Genomic DNA, 16,795 nt, shown 5'->3' on the forward strand with positions numbered 1-16,795 from the left:
TTTTTTTTTTGATTGTTTACAATGTATGTAAAAAATATAAAGGGTTTATTCCCCCTGCTTTTTTCTTTTTAAGTTAGGAATTCAGATCTTATCTTAGCCAGAAGACTCTACAGCGGCTGGAGAACTAATTAATGTTTTGAAAGACTATTTTAGAACCCTTAAAATTCGTACAGTTCTTTTTCTTTGAAAAGATGACAGAAAACATTTATTAAGAACCGTATAATTTACATGATCTTTCTACCTAGTTTATGAATAAACATCACTGATTAGGACAGCAGTGTTATGGGAACAAGGGTTATTAGGTAAATTGTGCTATACACAACTATGTGTAGGTCTCACCAAGAGTCTATTTTTTTTTAATGCTGTCTGATAATAGAGGCTAAATTTACCACTATGGAGATGCGATTATAGAAAACCTTAAGATAAATATTTTTAAAATTAATATTCAGATTACTGAAGACTTCCCCTACTTTACTACAGCAATTTTAAAGGCAATCATATAACAGCCTCCTCTTTACAAGAACCAAAAAAATGCCATGGCAGTCCTCAGAAATGATTAACAGGCTTATAACTAAATCTTACCTGGTTTCAAGTTTGAATTCTGCAAGTTTAGCTCTGAGCTCATCTCTACTCATTCTATTAATGTAACCATTGGTCACAGCAATTTCTTTGTAAACTGGGTCACTGTAATCACTTGAACTGGAAGTGCAATGTTGTTCATTATTTTCTTCGCCATCAAGTCTACAACGCTGCTTGCCCTAGAAGAAAAAGTCTGCAATTAGTTTAAAAAAGCTAAAATGGAAGTTAAGGAATTACAACTGACACATACCTCCATCACCAAACCTCAATGTAGCATCATGCAATTTTCCTCACGCACAGTATGTATTGGTTTATATAGCTAAAAATACATCAATATGCCAACTATCCGTTTTGAAATGCCATTCTGTCTCCTTTCCATCATATATCTTTACAATACATAGATGGTAGAAAAAAGAAGAGACTGGGATTTTAAATTGTTTTTTGGTATGACACAGGGATGTAAAATAGTAAACATTAAACAGTAAGCATTAGTCTTACCATTAACCCACCCTAACCATTAACCTCCAGCCCCAGGCGGGCGGGCGGGAGCAGCCCCAGCCCCTCTCCCTTTAATTAACCAGTTAAACAATATAATGTTAATCGTTTAAACGGTTAACTTTTTAAACAATATTTACATCCCTAGTACGACATACCAATGAGGAAAGAAAGTGGGAGCAGACATTTGTCACACTTAAGCGTAATGAAAGTGCCACTCTTCCTAGAAACATGAGCTGTCAAAGGCTTAGCTGGATAAGGGAAAATATAAGAGTTTCTATACCAATTTTGACCAAGATTTTTGTTGGCAAATATGTAATAGTGTATAAAGTCAATATGACAACTAAGCTTTATAGTCATTCTTCTTCAGGAAAGGAGCTGCACATTCACATTTAATTCTACCACATCTCACATTAAATCACTGTATCTAGGTGGTCATCACTCCTCATTTCTACAAAGGGTTCTTCCACCTCAAGCGCAAGGACAGAGTAATATGTAAGCTTGCCATCCTATCTTCTATGCTATTCTAGAGAGGATATCAGTCATCAGAGCTGTCAGAAAGACCAGCATCTTCCATTGGCACTTAATTCATGTAACTAAATGTTTTGATTCCCTCTGCAGGTGAAGTATACACCTTGGTGCATTATCTCAGATCACATTTCTCTTTGAGGCTTTGCAGAGTTTTGATGTGAAGGATGTGTCCTACCATATTATAATCCACCCATTTTATCAGAAATACATCACATTGTGCAAGAGACTAACACCAACAGCAATGGATTCTACCATTTGAACTCACCGCACTCCAAAGTGTTCACCAAGTGTCTGGCAGTAGTGTCAGCCCACCTGAGAAGACCTGGTATTTATTTGTGTGTGTATATCCATATCTGGATATACAGAGTTAATCAGAGATTATTCATCCCAAAAGATGCAATATGCTTTCAGGACAGCATCAGGATTTTCCCATCACTGGGCATAAGACAAACTTGAAAAGTTCACTTTCATCACTGCGTAAGCAGTGGAGTTTATGGAGCAGTCCTGGATTACAAATCTTCTAAAGCTATCTCCCAAAGGGCAGATTCCAGACCATGCTCAAAACTATCCTTGAGTTTCAGGTAAAACCATGAGACAACTCTCTGATTTTACTTTGGATGGTTAGCATTCATGCATATAATATTACTGCTCTAGTAAAAAATGGCTAAGATCACTGCAAACTTGGCCAAGAACAGTTCATCAGCCCCATCTAAATTGCATCTCCATATACCTTGCAGCTGTGCTTTCCTATTGAGACATTGTCTAAAACAGAACATGTTTTCAAAGGCATCCACTTCACTACAACTCCATCATCTCCTTGGATAACAGACACTTCAGGAATAGGCTGGGGAATTCACTTAGGTCAGTTCACAAGCCAAAGCCCTGGGATAGTATGGATAGCACTTAAAAAATACACAATTATAAAAATGACATTCACTGATTGATTTCTTTATGTAAAATATGAAATTGTTTCTAAATAGCAAGGTGACTGCTCTTCAATGAAAGCCAGTGGCCTGCCAAGTATTGGGATTAACAGAGAAGACATTTTAAACAACCACAGAACCAAAGTTTGAATACATTATAGAAAAGTATCAGAGGGGTAGCCGTGTTAGTCTGGATCTGTAAAAAGCAACAGAGTCCTGTGTCACCTTTAAGACTAACAGATGTATTGGAGCTTAAGCTTTCATGGGTGAATGCCCACTTCGTCGGTGCATCCGACGAAGTGGGCATTCACCCACGAAAGCTTATGCTCCAATACATCTATTAGTCTTAAAGGTGCCACAGGACTCTCTGTTGCATTATACAAAAGGTAAATCAATCGTATACAGAAATGAAAGCATAAAACGTTTTAGCTGAAAGAATGTGCCAGGCTTAGGGCCTGTTGAAAAAACAAGGGGGTTGGATAAAAAAATAAAAATATTTACTGCAGAAGACTCAGCCCAAAACACATTAGTAACAACTCTATCAAGTAAACTGCAGGATTTGAGACCACTGTTGTGGAACAATATCCATATTTTCTTGCATTTTTTTTTAATATACATGCAGGTCTCTGCCTTAGCCAAGACTGTTGCTAATAACACGGCACTTATGTACAGAATTTTTTTTAATTTAAATACATTCCCTTGTCATCAAGTTCCTTCAAAAAGCAAGACTAGCCTAATTTAACAAGTATCAGAGAGAATGGACGTTGATCTATATAACAAGTGCAGACTGTGCCTTCTGAGACACTTTTCCAGTTCCCCAAGGACACCCCTTAATCCAACCACTCTGAAATAGGTCTCTTGGGATACACCTTCCATATTGCCAACCGTGTCACATAGCAGGTCCAACTATACTTGGACCCTGACAAAAGTTCTCCTTCAGGGGCCTGTAGTCAGTAACAAAATGCAGTGACACAGGAGCATTTTCTGCAAAACAAAATATGATACATTTTGCTCAAACAGTACACAGAGCTTAGAGAATTTGTTATTTTTAACCTACGATACCTACAAGGACATGGTATTACTTATGGCTTTCCCCATAAGCCCCTAGGTAGACATGATTTAGCCTCAGTGGCCCCTCCCCATTCTCTCTGGGCACCAAGTTACAGCTTTGCTTGTCAGCTCACAGCCCCACCAACACCTTTTAACAGAGCAGCCCTCCCACCAGACCTGAGGCTGAGCGGTCCCTCTTTCCAGCTATAAAGCAGCATATTGCATCCACTCCCAGTCTTTATTCAAGCCTAATTTAATGGTGTCAGTTTGCAAATTAATTCCAGTTCTGCAGTTTCTCGTTGGGGTCTGTTTTTGATGTTTTTTTTGTTGAAGAATTGCGACTTTTAGGTCTGTAATTGAGTGTCCAGGGAGGTTGAAGTGTTCTCCGACTGGTTTTTGAATCTTATAATTCTTGACGTCTGATTTGTGTCCATTTATTCTTTTGCGTAGAGACTGTCCAGTTTGGGAGTGGATGGGTCATTACACAAACTAAAAACTATTTCCCCATGCTAATTTTCCCTCTCCTGTTACTCACACTTTCTTGTCAACTGTTTGAAATGGGCCATCCTGATTATCACGACAAAAGTTTTTTTTCTCCTGCTGATAATAGCCCACTTTAATTGATTACTCTTGTTAGCGTTGGTATGGCAACCCCCATTTTTTCATGTTCTCTCTGTGTGTGTGTGTGTGTGTGTGTATATATATATATATCTTCCTACTGTATTTTCCACTGCATGCATCTGATGAAGTGGGTTTTAGCCCACGAAAGCTTATGCCCAAATAAATTTGTTAGTCTCTAAAGTGCCACAAGTACTCCTCGTTCTTTTTACTTATTCTGGTATAAGTGCCCTTTCCCACATTAGCTTTGGAAAGGTTTTAAGGCCTAGTCTACACTTAAAAACGTAGGTTGACATAGCTACAGCACTCAGGGGTATGAAAAATCCACAGCCTCCTGAGCATCGTAACTATTCTGACCTAAGCCCCACGCAGACACAGCTAGGTCAATGAAAGAACACTTCTATTACCGTAGTGACCATCACCTGGGGAGGTGGTGTTTCTACAGCAATAGAAAAATCCCTTCCATTACTGGAGTCTGCATCCACACTACGGGGTTATGGTGGCATAGCTCTGGCACTATAGCTACATCACTGTAATCATTGTCTAGGCTAAGCGCATTATCATAGTTAACTGCTCCACAAAAACATAGCAAAAGCTTGGCATTATCACTTAACTAGAACAGGGCCAGTGCAAGGATAATTTGCGCCCTAGGCGAAACTTCCACCTTGCGCCATCCCCCCTCTGCTCCCCCCAGAACATCGCTTATTATAAACTTTCAAAAATGAATACAATGGAGTCACATTTTACTCAGGGGTTAGGTTCTAAGGTCAGCACGTAAGAGGAAAATCGCATATAGTGAAAACTACCATAAAGTACAGTACACACAGTATACACTGTATACACTAGAACAAGGGTCCTGAACCTATGGCACGCGTGCCAACGGTGGCACACGAGCCCTTTTTTTTTTTTTGACGACAGGCTGCGGGTCCCAGCTGCCGATGAGCCCGCTGCCGGCCTGGGGTTCCAGCAGGAGAAAAAAAACTCAGCCAGCAGCGGGCTGAGCGGGCCAGCAGCCGGGACCCCGCTGCTGGTCTGGGGTTCCGTCCGCTCAGCCTCCTGCCGGCCTGGGTGAACGGAACCCCAGGCCGGCAGCGGGTTGAGTGGGGCCGGTGGCCGGGATCCTTCCAAACAGCAGCTCCCAGCCTTGACCTTGAAGTAGAACAAGCTGCTCTAAGTCGAGAGCTGGGCTGGCTAAGACTGGTGAGGACCGAATGGAAGTGCTGAATACCCCAAAAGGCATGTGGAAAACCTTGGCGAACACATGGTCACTGTTTGCTGGGCTCCCATCAACAATGTTTGCTTGGAAAGAATTATTCTAGTTCAGGGCCGGTGTAACCATTAGGCGAACTAGGCGCCCGCCCAAAAAGTGGTGCCCAAAAAAATTTTTTTACACTACAATGGAGTCACATCTTACGTGGGGGTTAGGCTCTAAGGTCAGCACGCAAGATGAAAATCGCATATAGTGAAAATTACCATAAAGTACAGTACACACCATATACACTAGAACAGGAGTCCTCAACCTACGGCACATATGCCAAAGGTGGCATGAATGACAGGCTGTGGGTCCCGGCCGCCACTGAGCCCGCTGCCGGCCTGGGGTTCTGTTCACTCAGCCGGCTGCGGGCTGAGCGGGCTGGTGGCCGGGACCCCGGCTGGCAGGAGTCCTGGCCGTCGGCCCCGTTCAGCCTGCTGCCGGCCTGGGTGAACGGAACCCCAGGATGGTGAACGGAACCCCGGGACGGCAGCAGGCTGAGTGGGGACGGCAGCAGGCTGAGCGGGGCGGGCGGGCGGGATCCCGGCTGGCAGGAACTGTTGGATGGAACCCCAGGCAGTCAGCCCAGGACCCCAGACCTGTTTGGCAGGACGGGAAGACCATGGGGCTTTCCCCTGAGCAGACACACGCAGTGCATCATAGGAGGAGAGCTTATGTCCCAGGCAGGCGCGAGGGCACACCCACAGCACATACAGCGTGAGAGCAGAAGAGTGTGTACACACACACACACACACACACACACACACACACACACACACACGGCGTGACGGCGCAGGGCTCACACGGAACCGGGGAGACCCCCCCCCCCCCCACTGAATAGGGGCTATGGCTGCTGCGGCCAGTCACACGTGACGGCGGTTAGGACCGTTGGGTCAGGCGGTCACGAGGGCTCCCCGCGCGTGGGCGATTCTCCCGGGGAGGGGGAGGCACTGACCGGGGTGTGGGCGGGTCGCTCCGCGCGCGCCACCGCCTCATTGTGGGCTCCCTGCGGCCGGTTCTCCTTCTGCTCCTCCATCGCCTCCGCTCGCCCGACGCCGGCGGCCCGCCTCTCTCGGCGCCAGGAAGAGGCGGAGCAACCGCTCCCGCGCGGCCCCGGGCAGGCGGGGGAGCCCGGCGGTGACGTCGCCACGCAGCCCCGCCTCTCCGGGCGGGCGGGGGCGGGGCAGTTCCTGGCGAGCCCCTGGGCACTGCCCCCACCCGCGGGTCTTGTCCCCGGGCCGCGGCCCAGGGTAGCGCTTCAGGCCCAGGGGGAGCCGCTCCCGCGGGCATTGTTACCCCACCTCCGGGGTTAACTGCATTGCCTGGGGGGTTTCACACCCCCGAGCAACAGCCTTGTACTGGTGTGAGCCTCGCGGGTCGATCTGGCCCCGAACTAAGCACGTGCCTAGACCTTCCACAGCTCGTGTCCAAGGGAAGCTGGAGACCCCTGAAAGCACCAAAAGAGGGGCAGGGTTGTTCCCCCCCCCCTCCAATCTTTACCCATTCTGCCATTGACCCAGAGAAATGGTAAGAGCTGGTATGTTTCTAAGGGCCTGTCTACACTTAAAAGGCCATAGCGGCGGTGTACCTATACTGAGGGGGGGGTCTCCTGGCAGCAGAGGTAATCCACCCCCCAAAAGGCGATAGCTAGGTTGGTGGAAGAATTCTTCCATTCTGTCCACACCGGGGTTAGGTCACTGCTCAGAGATGGGAAACTTTCACACCCCTGATAGATGTAGTTAAACTAACTTAATTTTCTAGAGAAGACCAGGCCTAAACAGCTTAAGTATAAATAAGAGGGGTTTGGGGTTTGTGAGTTATAAATTCTTAGCTTTTTTTCACATCTGAAGGAACTAAGTTCTGTATATCTTCACAAAGAAGGGAAATCCCAATTTTGAAACACAATATTTGTAAACCTTAAAATATAACTACCTTTTTGTTGTTAAATATAGAGAATAAAATAAGGCTTTGGTTCATAAATTCCAATTATAAAACAAACATCTCATCAGATTTAGTTCATAAAGAGGGGGAATAACTGTTGTTCTGCCTATTAAAAGTCCAACTTGGTCTATTACAAATAATTGTTTATGAAAGATAGGAAAAGGTGGAGACAAACAGATGGGTACAAACTGAATTGTTTAGTTTTCAGAGTAGCAGCCGTGTTAGTCTGTATCCGCAAAAAGAACAGGAGTACTTGTGGCACCTTAGAGACTAACAAATTTATTAGAGCATAAGCTTTCGTGGACTACAGCCCACTTCTTCGGATGCATATCGAATTGTTTAGGTTACAAGAACAGTGCTGCACTTCTGAGCTCCTGGTAGAGTCCAGGTTTGGCATGACAATCAACTGAATGATTTTAGACATGGGAGGGAATGTGTATAACTGAAATGTGTTTGTTTGGTTTGTGTTAATGAATGAGGGTGCCCCCACACTTCTTGGATGTTATTTGGGAGTCGCTCAGGTGGACAGAGGGAGACTGGAAGAAGAGCCCTTTACTATTATAGCTGCCACCCTCACCATCTCTTGGGAGCAGTGGTGCAAGTAGAAATCATTTGCCGGTACTGCACTCATGGGAGTGATGGGGGCACATGACCCTCCATGTGACTCCTCTCTTCCCTGCCCCTAGCCTGGAGCCCCCATGCTCTCCCCATCCCCTCGGACACCCCCCTTACCTGTCTAAAATGTTAAACAGCTGCAGTTGGAAAATGATGCTTTGGGCCCCTGCTGTCATTGAGGATCCAGCAGCACCCCAAATTGAAAACTACTTAAATGAAAGGCTAGGAAGGACAATCACCCCACTTTCCCTTAACACACTATCAGTGCCTCCCTTATGTCCAAACTAAGCTTCTGCCAGCTTACCTTTATCTACGTATTGCTCTCCACAAGGCACTAGGAAAGCAAAGATGCTGCACCATTTGGGTTTGATGGAAAAGAGGCATAGAACTGTGTGTGCCATGTACATCTTGATAGAACTACAGCCCAAATTGTTTTATTTTCCTCAGCATGACATACAGGAGGGGCAATCAAAATCAGCCTGGCAGAATGTGCATGAGAACTGTCTCTGGACAGATAAGCAATTGATCAAAATCACATTCTCTGATCTCTTGGGGCCAGCTCCTGTTCCCATTGAAATCAAAAGGAGTTTTGCTATTCAGTTCAATAAGAACAGGCTTTGACATTTGGAGAGGAAAGAAAAAAACACCCAAGCAAGAGTATCAAAGGCTGCTGACTCATGTGAGAAAGTCAGCAGACATCTGATCTTTGTCCATTGCAAGGCAAGGGAGAAATCAGCAATCAATGAGGCTAGAACAGTCTCTGTACCATATCCAACTCATAAATCCATCTACAAAGGATCAAGGAAATATGAAGGCTCCAGATTACCTTACAGTCCTCAGTCCCTTGGTTAGAATGCTCCCATTAGTATATGTTCATAGTCCAGAGGCTGGGGAAAGAGGCAAAATGGAGATGTTTCAAGGCCAGGGCCTTTTATCTTCTGCCAAAAGTGCCAAGTAAAGGGAAAGCTGTTCTCACTGTGAAAGATGGTGTTTGGAGTTACATGTCCATCACCCCCACCCATATTTGAGTTAGAACGTTCACAAAAAGTCAATTGTAGACAGGCATTTTCCAGGCTCCATTATGAACTAAAAAAAGAAGAACAGGAGGACTTGTGGCACCTTAGAGACTAACAAATTTTTAGAGCATAAGCTTTCGTGGACTACAGCCCACTTCTTCGGATGCATATAGAATGGAACATATATTGAGGAGATATATATACACACACAGACAGAGAGCATAAACAGGTGGGAGTTGTCTTACCACCTCTGAGAGGCCAATTAATTAAGAGAAAACAAACTTTTGAAGTGATAATCAAGCTAGCTCAGTACAGACAGTTAGATAACAAGTGTGAGAATACTTACAAGGCGAGATAGATTCAATGTTTGTAATGGCTCAGCCATTCCCAGTCTTTATTCAAACCGGAGTTGATTTCTTTTTGCGGATACAGACTAACACGGCTGCTACTCTGAAACTTTTCATTATGAACTAAGTGTTCCTTAATGGGCCATTCAACTTGACTTGTCCCTTCATGTGCTGGCTGAATACCTTGTGGGCATTACCAGAGGAGCAAACATGTAGTAGTACACATAGCTAATATTTATAACTTCAGATACCAAGATGAATATACATGCATAGAAATAGCATAATTATAAGGACCAGCTATTTCACATACATGACTATTCCCAAAAGAGATTCTTCAAAATCACACCACGTACCTGAGACCCTATGTGCCAGCACCGTGCCCCACTGGAGTTTTGTTCTCTGTTATGTAACAACAGAGATGGAGCCAGTGCCATGACTCTGTTTAGCCTAAAAGGGCAAGGTTAATGTGTAGCTGTTCAGGTGTGTCTGCACCTTTCGTCAGTGAGGGCACTGGCTGGCACACATTCAGGTAAATTGGCTTCAGTGTTCCTTTGCAGTTAACTTTTTAATGTTCATAAACCGGCTATGTCTGAGGTGGTTTAAAGCATAACACAGATTTTTAGGTTTGCAAATCTGTGAACCTCTGCCTCTTTGAGATTTTGTTGTTGTTGTTATTTTTTGCTGGTCATAATGTGGGAGGGTCTCCTCTCCACCCTCTGCTCATGGTATGTATGTGTCTTGTAGCACTCTTTTGAACACCAGTTGGAAGGATTTTTTTTTCAGTAAGTGTGAACTGATTCTTTTCTCTTAGAAGGCCTGTAATTTTTTCAGGCACACACTAATTAACACTGAAAACAATTGGGGCTGTTAAACTTTCTTCAAATTCCATAGAAAATTAAGTTCAGCTGTATTTTCCAGTACAGTGATGAAATAAATGAGTGTTTGTGTATACAAACATCAACATGCTTAACTACTCAGTTTCCCCCCAAATATGTAGTATTTGTCTGTTTATATGGAATATGGGAGTTGGGTGAGGAGCCATTTCAGCATATGTATGACTTATTAAAAGACAAATTTTAAGTAGAACTGTATCCTAAACTGCATTATGGTATTGTACCCAAACATTAATATATATATGGAGATATACCTATCTCATAGAGCTGGAAGGGACCCGGAAAGGTCATTGAGTCCAGCCCCGTGCCTTCACTAGCAGGACCATTGTTTTCAATGGGATTGACCAAATGATTAAGGTTTTACAGGATTAGATTCCAAGTTTGTAAATTGTTCTGGATGACACTGAGATGCCTGAGCTGTTAGATCAGAAGGAGGTTCATTCAAATAAAGGTGGGCAGGTGTGTGATAAGTCTTAGCTCTGTTGCTAAGATGAGGAACATATTTTCAGCAAAGTTCTTGGCAGATTCCTGAGGCAGCTGGTTTAAGGCCGTCAGTGTCCGGCATTATAATTTTCATTTATAGTTCTCTCATCCATAAAGCTGGAAAATGAGGCATTTGTTTTCTTTGTTTTGCTGCTCCAGTTCCAGTTAACAAAATGCATGTTAGACTAGTTTCGCTTCAAAGAAAAATTCTATGTACACTGTGGACAACACCTGGTTCCTGTAAGGCTGCAGAACTGGCCTGACCTCAGAATCCAAATATCCTCTGGTCAGTGGAAGCAGAGGCATTTCTCTAATGATTTGGACTTGATGTGATGCAGTATGAATGTCATGGATAATTCAGACTAATGGGGAGAAACAGAATAAAAAACACTGTTTAAATACCTTCTGTCCCCCCACATCCCTCCCTTCTTGAGGGCTCCTGACCAACTTAACAACACAATACATATGCTAACAAACTTAAACAAAGGCCATATAAAGAATGAATGCCCTCTCTAGCTGCATTCTGCTCCTTTAAGGAGCAGAGCGCAGCCCCACCCCTCCGGAGAGGGGTGCTAGCCCCAAGTCTTTTCAGTACGCCGTACCCGCTAAAAATCTCTTGTTGGTACTGCATACTGGAGGGTACCACCCTACTTGCACTACTGCTTGGGAGCCTGCAAGCCACCATGATACCATTAGGCCTGTGTCGTCCTGCTCCTGAAAGGTGTCCAGGTCAGCCTGGGCCAGAGAGAGGGAACTGATGACATTGACATCTCCACCAGCTTCAGGTAGCTCCTGAACTGCACCTGGAATGTGGGATTTGAGTTCCTGCTCTCATCCCCTCATATGCAACATCTTTTGCAACACTGCTGTGAACCCATGATAAGAGAGGCAGCTAAATGCAGAACCTTACACAATGCAGGTACAAGTTTGTCAGGTCTCGAAGTGCCTGCTAAGAATGTGTGTTGTGCCTGTGTTTCTCCAGCAGTGAGGTTGCAAGGAAGAGTATGTCTATAGTACAGAGACTATACCTGTATAGCTAGGTGTAGCCCCATAGGGCAGATGCAGCCTACTTCGGGGGCCTCAGAGGCTGTATTGAGTGTCATGAACAGCGTCAGCCAGTTTGAGTCTATGTCTGTGTTCTCCTTCTGCTGCTCTGCCAGGTGCCTGTGGTGGTCAGAAAATGCTGCTGGAATGTCCACCAGCATCTCCTGGAAGCTCTGCCCGTTTCCTGAACCAGGAGAAGCAAGAGAAGTTCTTCAAATGACACCTCCTCGATATTGCTGGCTCTGATTACTGGGCACGCATAGCCAAACATGACTGCTCAGCAAGCTGTGTTGGCAGGCTGCTCAAACTTCCTGTAATGGGGGAGGTGGGGAGACACCATCAAGATTTTCAAGTCCAATGTGAACGCTGGAGCCCTGGTTTAGAAAATCCTTCACGTAGGGTTGCCAGTCAGTCTAGATGCTCAGACCCTGGGGTCTTAAACCCAGGATTTGCAGATTCTCATTCCACTAACCCTGGGCTTACATTGCAGTTGGACATACCCCCGCTTTTCAGCACAAGAGGGGAGCCTGCAGGACAATCCCATGTCCCCTCAATCTCTCCCTGCTGGGGGAGACATGTTGCACCTCACTGTCATCTTCACTTGCTGTGGCCAAGGAGAGGGCAGGCTGTGCTAATGCAGCCATGTTCTCTAGACCAGAGGTGGGCAAACTATGGCTCGCAGGCCACATCTGGCCTGTGGGACCCTCCTGCCCAGCCCCTGAGCTCCTGCCCTGGGAGGCTCACCCCCGGCCCCTTCCACGCTGTTCCCCCTTCCCCACAGCCTCAGTGCGTCGTGCCGCCGGCGCAATGCTCTGGGCAGCCGGGAAGGGCAGCTGCAGAGCCCAGCCTGACCCAGTCTCTGTGCTGCATGGTGGCGTGGCTGGCTCCAGGTGGGCGGCACAGCTATAGCGCTGCCAGCCATCGGTGCTCCAGGCAGCATGGTAAGGGAGCAGGGAGGGTTGGATAGAGGGCAGGGGAGTTCGGGGTGGTGGTCAGGGGGCAGGGGTGTGGATAGGGGTGGTCAGAGTGCGGGGAACGGGGGGGGGTGCAAGGGTCCCAGGGGGCAGTCAGGAAGGAGAGCGGGGTTGGATGGGGCGGGGGGGGCAGTCAGGGAGAAGGGGTGGTTGGATGGGGCAGAAGGTTTCTGGGCAGTGCAGCCTTATTCTGTCCTCCATGGTAGGACACTTTACCACACCATGCTAGTGGTAAACTGCAGCACTCAACGGGCTTTGCTTGGTATGTGGGAAAGGAGGGCGCTGCTTTTATGAAGGTTGCAGAAGCTGAAAGACAGTGGCTTACCATGGCCGCATGCAAGCTGAATTCTGTTGCCCGGACTTGCATCTGTGATCTCTGATACCAAAGCTGCAGGCACTCAATATTAAGATGCAAAATGCGACCTTGTACCGAAATCACATGTGCTATGTAATGTGAATAGTGTTGTTCACCGTGATAGAGTATAAGCATTGTTCTGTAAAATGTATCTTTTTAAATACTTCTCTCCCTTTTTTCCCCTCCCGCAGTGCAAATTTTTCAAGCCTCCCTCCTCCGTCCCGAAGGCTATCTCAGATAAGGCGGCAAAAAAAACGGACGTGAGACAAAATGTTCTCTGAGATCATGGAATCGAGCTGCAATGAAAGAGCTCCCCTGAATGAGTAGAAGGACACGGTATCACAGTACAGGAAAGCGGCCAGTGAACGTGAGGAGAGGAGGGACGAGCGTGAGGAGAGGTGGCGGGATGCAACGCTGGGGCTGCTGCGGGATCAAACGGACATGCTCCGGCATCTGGTAGAGCTTCAGGAATGGCAGCAGGATCACAGAGTACCGCTGCAGCCCCTGTTTAACCGCCCTTCCCCATCCCCAAGTTCCATAGCCTCCTCACCCAGACGTATAAGAAAGCGGGTGGGGGGAGGCTCTGGGCACCCTGCCACTCCACCCCAATGGACAGCCCAAGCAAAAGGCTGTCATTATTTTGAACTTTTGAAGTGGCCTTTTCCTTCCCTCCTCCCCTCCTTCCAAACCCCACCTGGGCTACCTTGTCAGTTCTCTCCCTATGTTTATAATCAATTAATAAAGAATACATGATTTTTAAACGAGTGACTTTATTTCCTTTGAAAGCAAGCTGTGATCGAAGGGGGGAGGTTGGGTTGCTTGCAGGGAATGAGTCAATCAAGGGGGCGGGTTTTCATCAAGGAGAAACAAACAGAACTTTCACACGGTAGCCTGGCCAGTCATGAAACTGGTTTTCAAAGCTTCTCTGATGTGCAGCACTTCCTGGTGTGCTCTTCTAATCACCCTGGTGTCTGGCTGTGTGTAATCAGCGGCCAGGCGATTTGCCTCAACCTCCCACCCCGCCATAAAGGTCTCCCCCTTACTCTCACAGAGATTGTGGAGCATACAGCAAACAGCAATAACAATGGGAATATTGGTTTGACTGAGGTCTGAGCAAATCAGTAAAGTGCGGCAGTGACCCTTTAAACGTCCAAATGCACATTCTACCACCATTCTGCACTTGCTCAGCCTGTAGTTGAACAGGTCCTGACTACTGTCCAGGCTGCCTGTGTACGGCTTCATGAGCCATGGCATTAAGGGGTAGGCTGGGTCCCCAAGGATAACTATTGGCATTTCAACATCCCTAACGGTTATTTTCTGGTCTGGGAAGTAAATCCCTTGCTGCAGCCATTTAAACAGAGTAGTGTTCCTGAAGATGCGAGCGTCATGAACCCTTTCTGGCCATCCCACGTTGATGTTGGTGAAACGTCCCTTTTGATCTACTAGTGCTTGCAGCACCATTGAAAAGTACCCTTTGCGGTTTATGTACTGGCTGCCCTGGTGCTCTGGTGCCAAGATAGGGATATGGGTTCCATCTATCGCCCCACCACAGTTAGGGAATCCCATTGCAGCAAAGCCATCCACTATGACCTGCACGTTTCCCAGAGTCACTACCTTTGGTAGCAGCAGCTCAGTGATGGTGTTGGCTACTTGCATCACAGCAGCCCCCACAGTAGATTTGCCCACTCCAAATTGATTCCCGACTGACCGGTAGCTGTCTGGCGTTGCAAGCTTCCACAGGGCTATCGCCACTCGCTTCTCAACTGTGAGGGCTGCTCTCATCTTGGTATTCTGGCGCTTCAGGGCAGGGTAAAACAAGTCACAAAGTTCCATGAAAGTGCCCTTACACATGCGAAAGTTTCACAGCCACTGGGAATTGTCCCAGACCTGCAACACTATGCGGTCCCACCAGTCTGTGCTTGTTTCCCGGGCCCAGAATCAGCGTTCCACGGCTATAACCTGCCCCATTAACAGCATGATCTCGAAAGCGCTGGGGCCCGTGGTTTGATAGAATTCTATGTCCATGTCCTCATCACTCTCGTCGCTGCGCTGCTGTAGCCGCCTCCTCCTTGCCTGTTTTTTCAGGTCCTGGTTCAGCATAAACTGCACGATAATGCGTGAGGTGTTGACAATGTTCATGACTGCTGTCTTGAGCTGAGCGGGCTCCATGCTTGCCGTGGTATGGTGTCTGCAAAGTTCACCCAGGAAAAAAGGCGCAAAACGGTTGTTTGCCATTGCTTTCACGGAGGGAGGGGGCGGATGTACCCAGAACCACCAGCGACAATGTTTTTTGCCCCATCAGGCATTGTGATCTCAACCCAGAATTCCAATGGGCGGGGGAGACTGCGGGAACTATGGGATAGGTACCCACAGTGCAACGCTCCGGAAGTCAACGCTAGCCTCAGTACATGGACACACACCGCCGAATTAATGTGCTTAGTGTGGCCACATGCACTCGACTTTATACAATTGGTTGCCAAAAATCGAATTCTGTAAATTCAGAGTAATCCCGTAGTGTAGACATACCCAGAGTGTTTGCAGGCAGCCTGATACTAGAGTAACTGGAGGCTCAAGGTGACACGCTGTAGCAGCTGTGTGCTGTGAGTCCAAGTCTGTCCTTGGTAACTTTCAGAGTGTGTGTCTTGTGCACAGTAGGTGCTCTTTCCCGTGTTTTGCAGGAGGTCTTCTGGGAGTTTTGCCCTGTGAACAAACTTCTGGTTTAAGCTCTGATATTTCAAAGGGTTCTAAAATCCACATGCATCCTCAGATTTTACTTTAGAAGTTTTGTCAAGAAAATAACATTCTTGAAATTAATGGGAAGATGAGAGACTCGAATAACCAGCAGCAGCGTTAGGCTAATGTAATCCGGCTACATTCTCCTCAACCTTCTCCTGAATAATGGGACTGTGTGATCAAAGAGAAGCAAATAGCTGTAACTCATTAATGTCAGTATGATCAACGGGGTTGCAATGCATCAGGAAAAGCACCATAAGAGATCCCTGTTGTAAGAATCGGGGGAAGGTCCACATTGACTAATGCAGTGCCAGGACACAGTCCTCAAATCAAAATAGTGATATATATTAATCATGAAAAAGAAACATAGAAAACGAATTTCAACTTTCTACAATCATTCATCCAATGTACACAAACCAAAGAATCACACCAATCAATTCCACTCCTCAAAGAGCTGAAGTTCTTTGGTAAAAGGAGTCTGAAGGAAATGTCAGACACTAGAAAAAAAGTTAGTCACATGGCTCTTTTAAAACCAGGCCTAGCAAATGTCAAATGAGAGTTCCCCCCCCCCACAAATAGCAATAAAAAAAATCAAGCCATGTACAAACTACATTAACAATTAAAAATGATACTTTAACCCAAAACACAACTCTGTAGGCATTCTGCACTATGTGAATGGAACTCCTGGTGCAGTCTTAACTGCGGTGGTGTTATTGCCCCACCATAACATTGCTGTGCCACTTTATGGCTAGGCACACACTAAGTGGTGCAAGTTGGGGTCATTTGTTCAAAGAATTCCTCGAGGGCACCCAGTAAAAGGCAGATTTTAATAATCAACATGCTATAAAATCCACATGCATAGGGAGATTATCTTGAAAACTGGTATGTCACAACAGGAGATTGTGTGTTGCAAACTGGGAACCTTTTGATTAAAGGGTTCCAGAGA

General features: G+C 46.1%; 1 protein-coding gene and 1 long non-coding RNA gene across 2 annotated transcripts in view; one reads left to right on the forward strand and one right to left on the reverse strand.

Annotated features, from left to right (window-relative positions):
- Window positions 1-6,569, reverse strand: part of ERI1 (exoribonuclease 1) — a 28,014-nt gene extending 21,445 nt beyond the window's left edge. Inside the window, exons 1-2 of the mRNA XM_065597442.1 lie at window positions 6,404-6,569; window positions 583-758 (exon numbers count right to left, since the gene is read on the reverse strand). Coding sequence (XP_065453514.1) covers window positions 583-758; window positions 6,404-6,484 — 257 coding nt within the window. The 5' untranslated portion in view covers window positions 6,485-6,569. The remainder of the gene's footprint in view (window positions 1-582; window positions 759-6,403) is intronic.
- A 71-nt stretch (window positions 6,570-6,640) lies between these two features.
- Window positions 6,641-13,880, forward strand: LOC135983869 (uncharacterized). Its single transcript, XR_010601682.1, has 2 exons — window positions 6,641-6,975; window positions 13,308-13,880. It is a non-coding gene; the product is annotated as an uncharacterized LOC135983869 (long non-coding RNA).
- Window positions 13,881-16,795: the final 2,915 nt, after the last annotated feature.

Source organism: Chrysemys picta, chromosome 5 (genome assembly GCF_011386835.1).
Source record: "Chrysemys picta bellii isolate R12L10 chromosome 5, ASM1138683v2, whole genome shotgun sequence".
NCBI lineage: Eukaryota > Metazoa > Chordata > Testudines > Emydidae > Chrysemys > Chrysemys picta.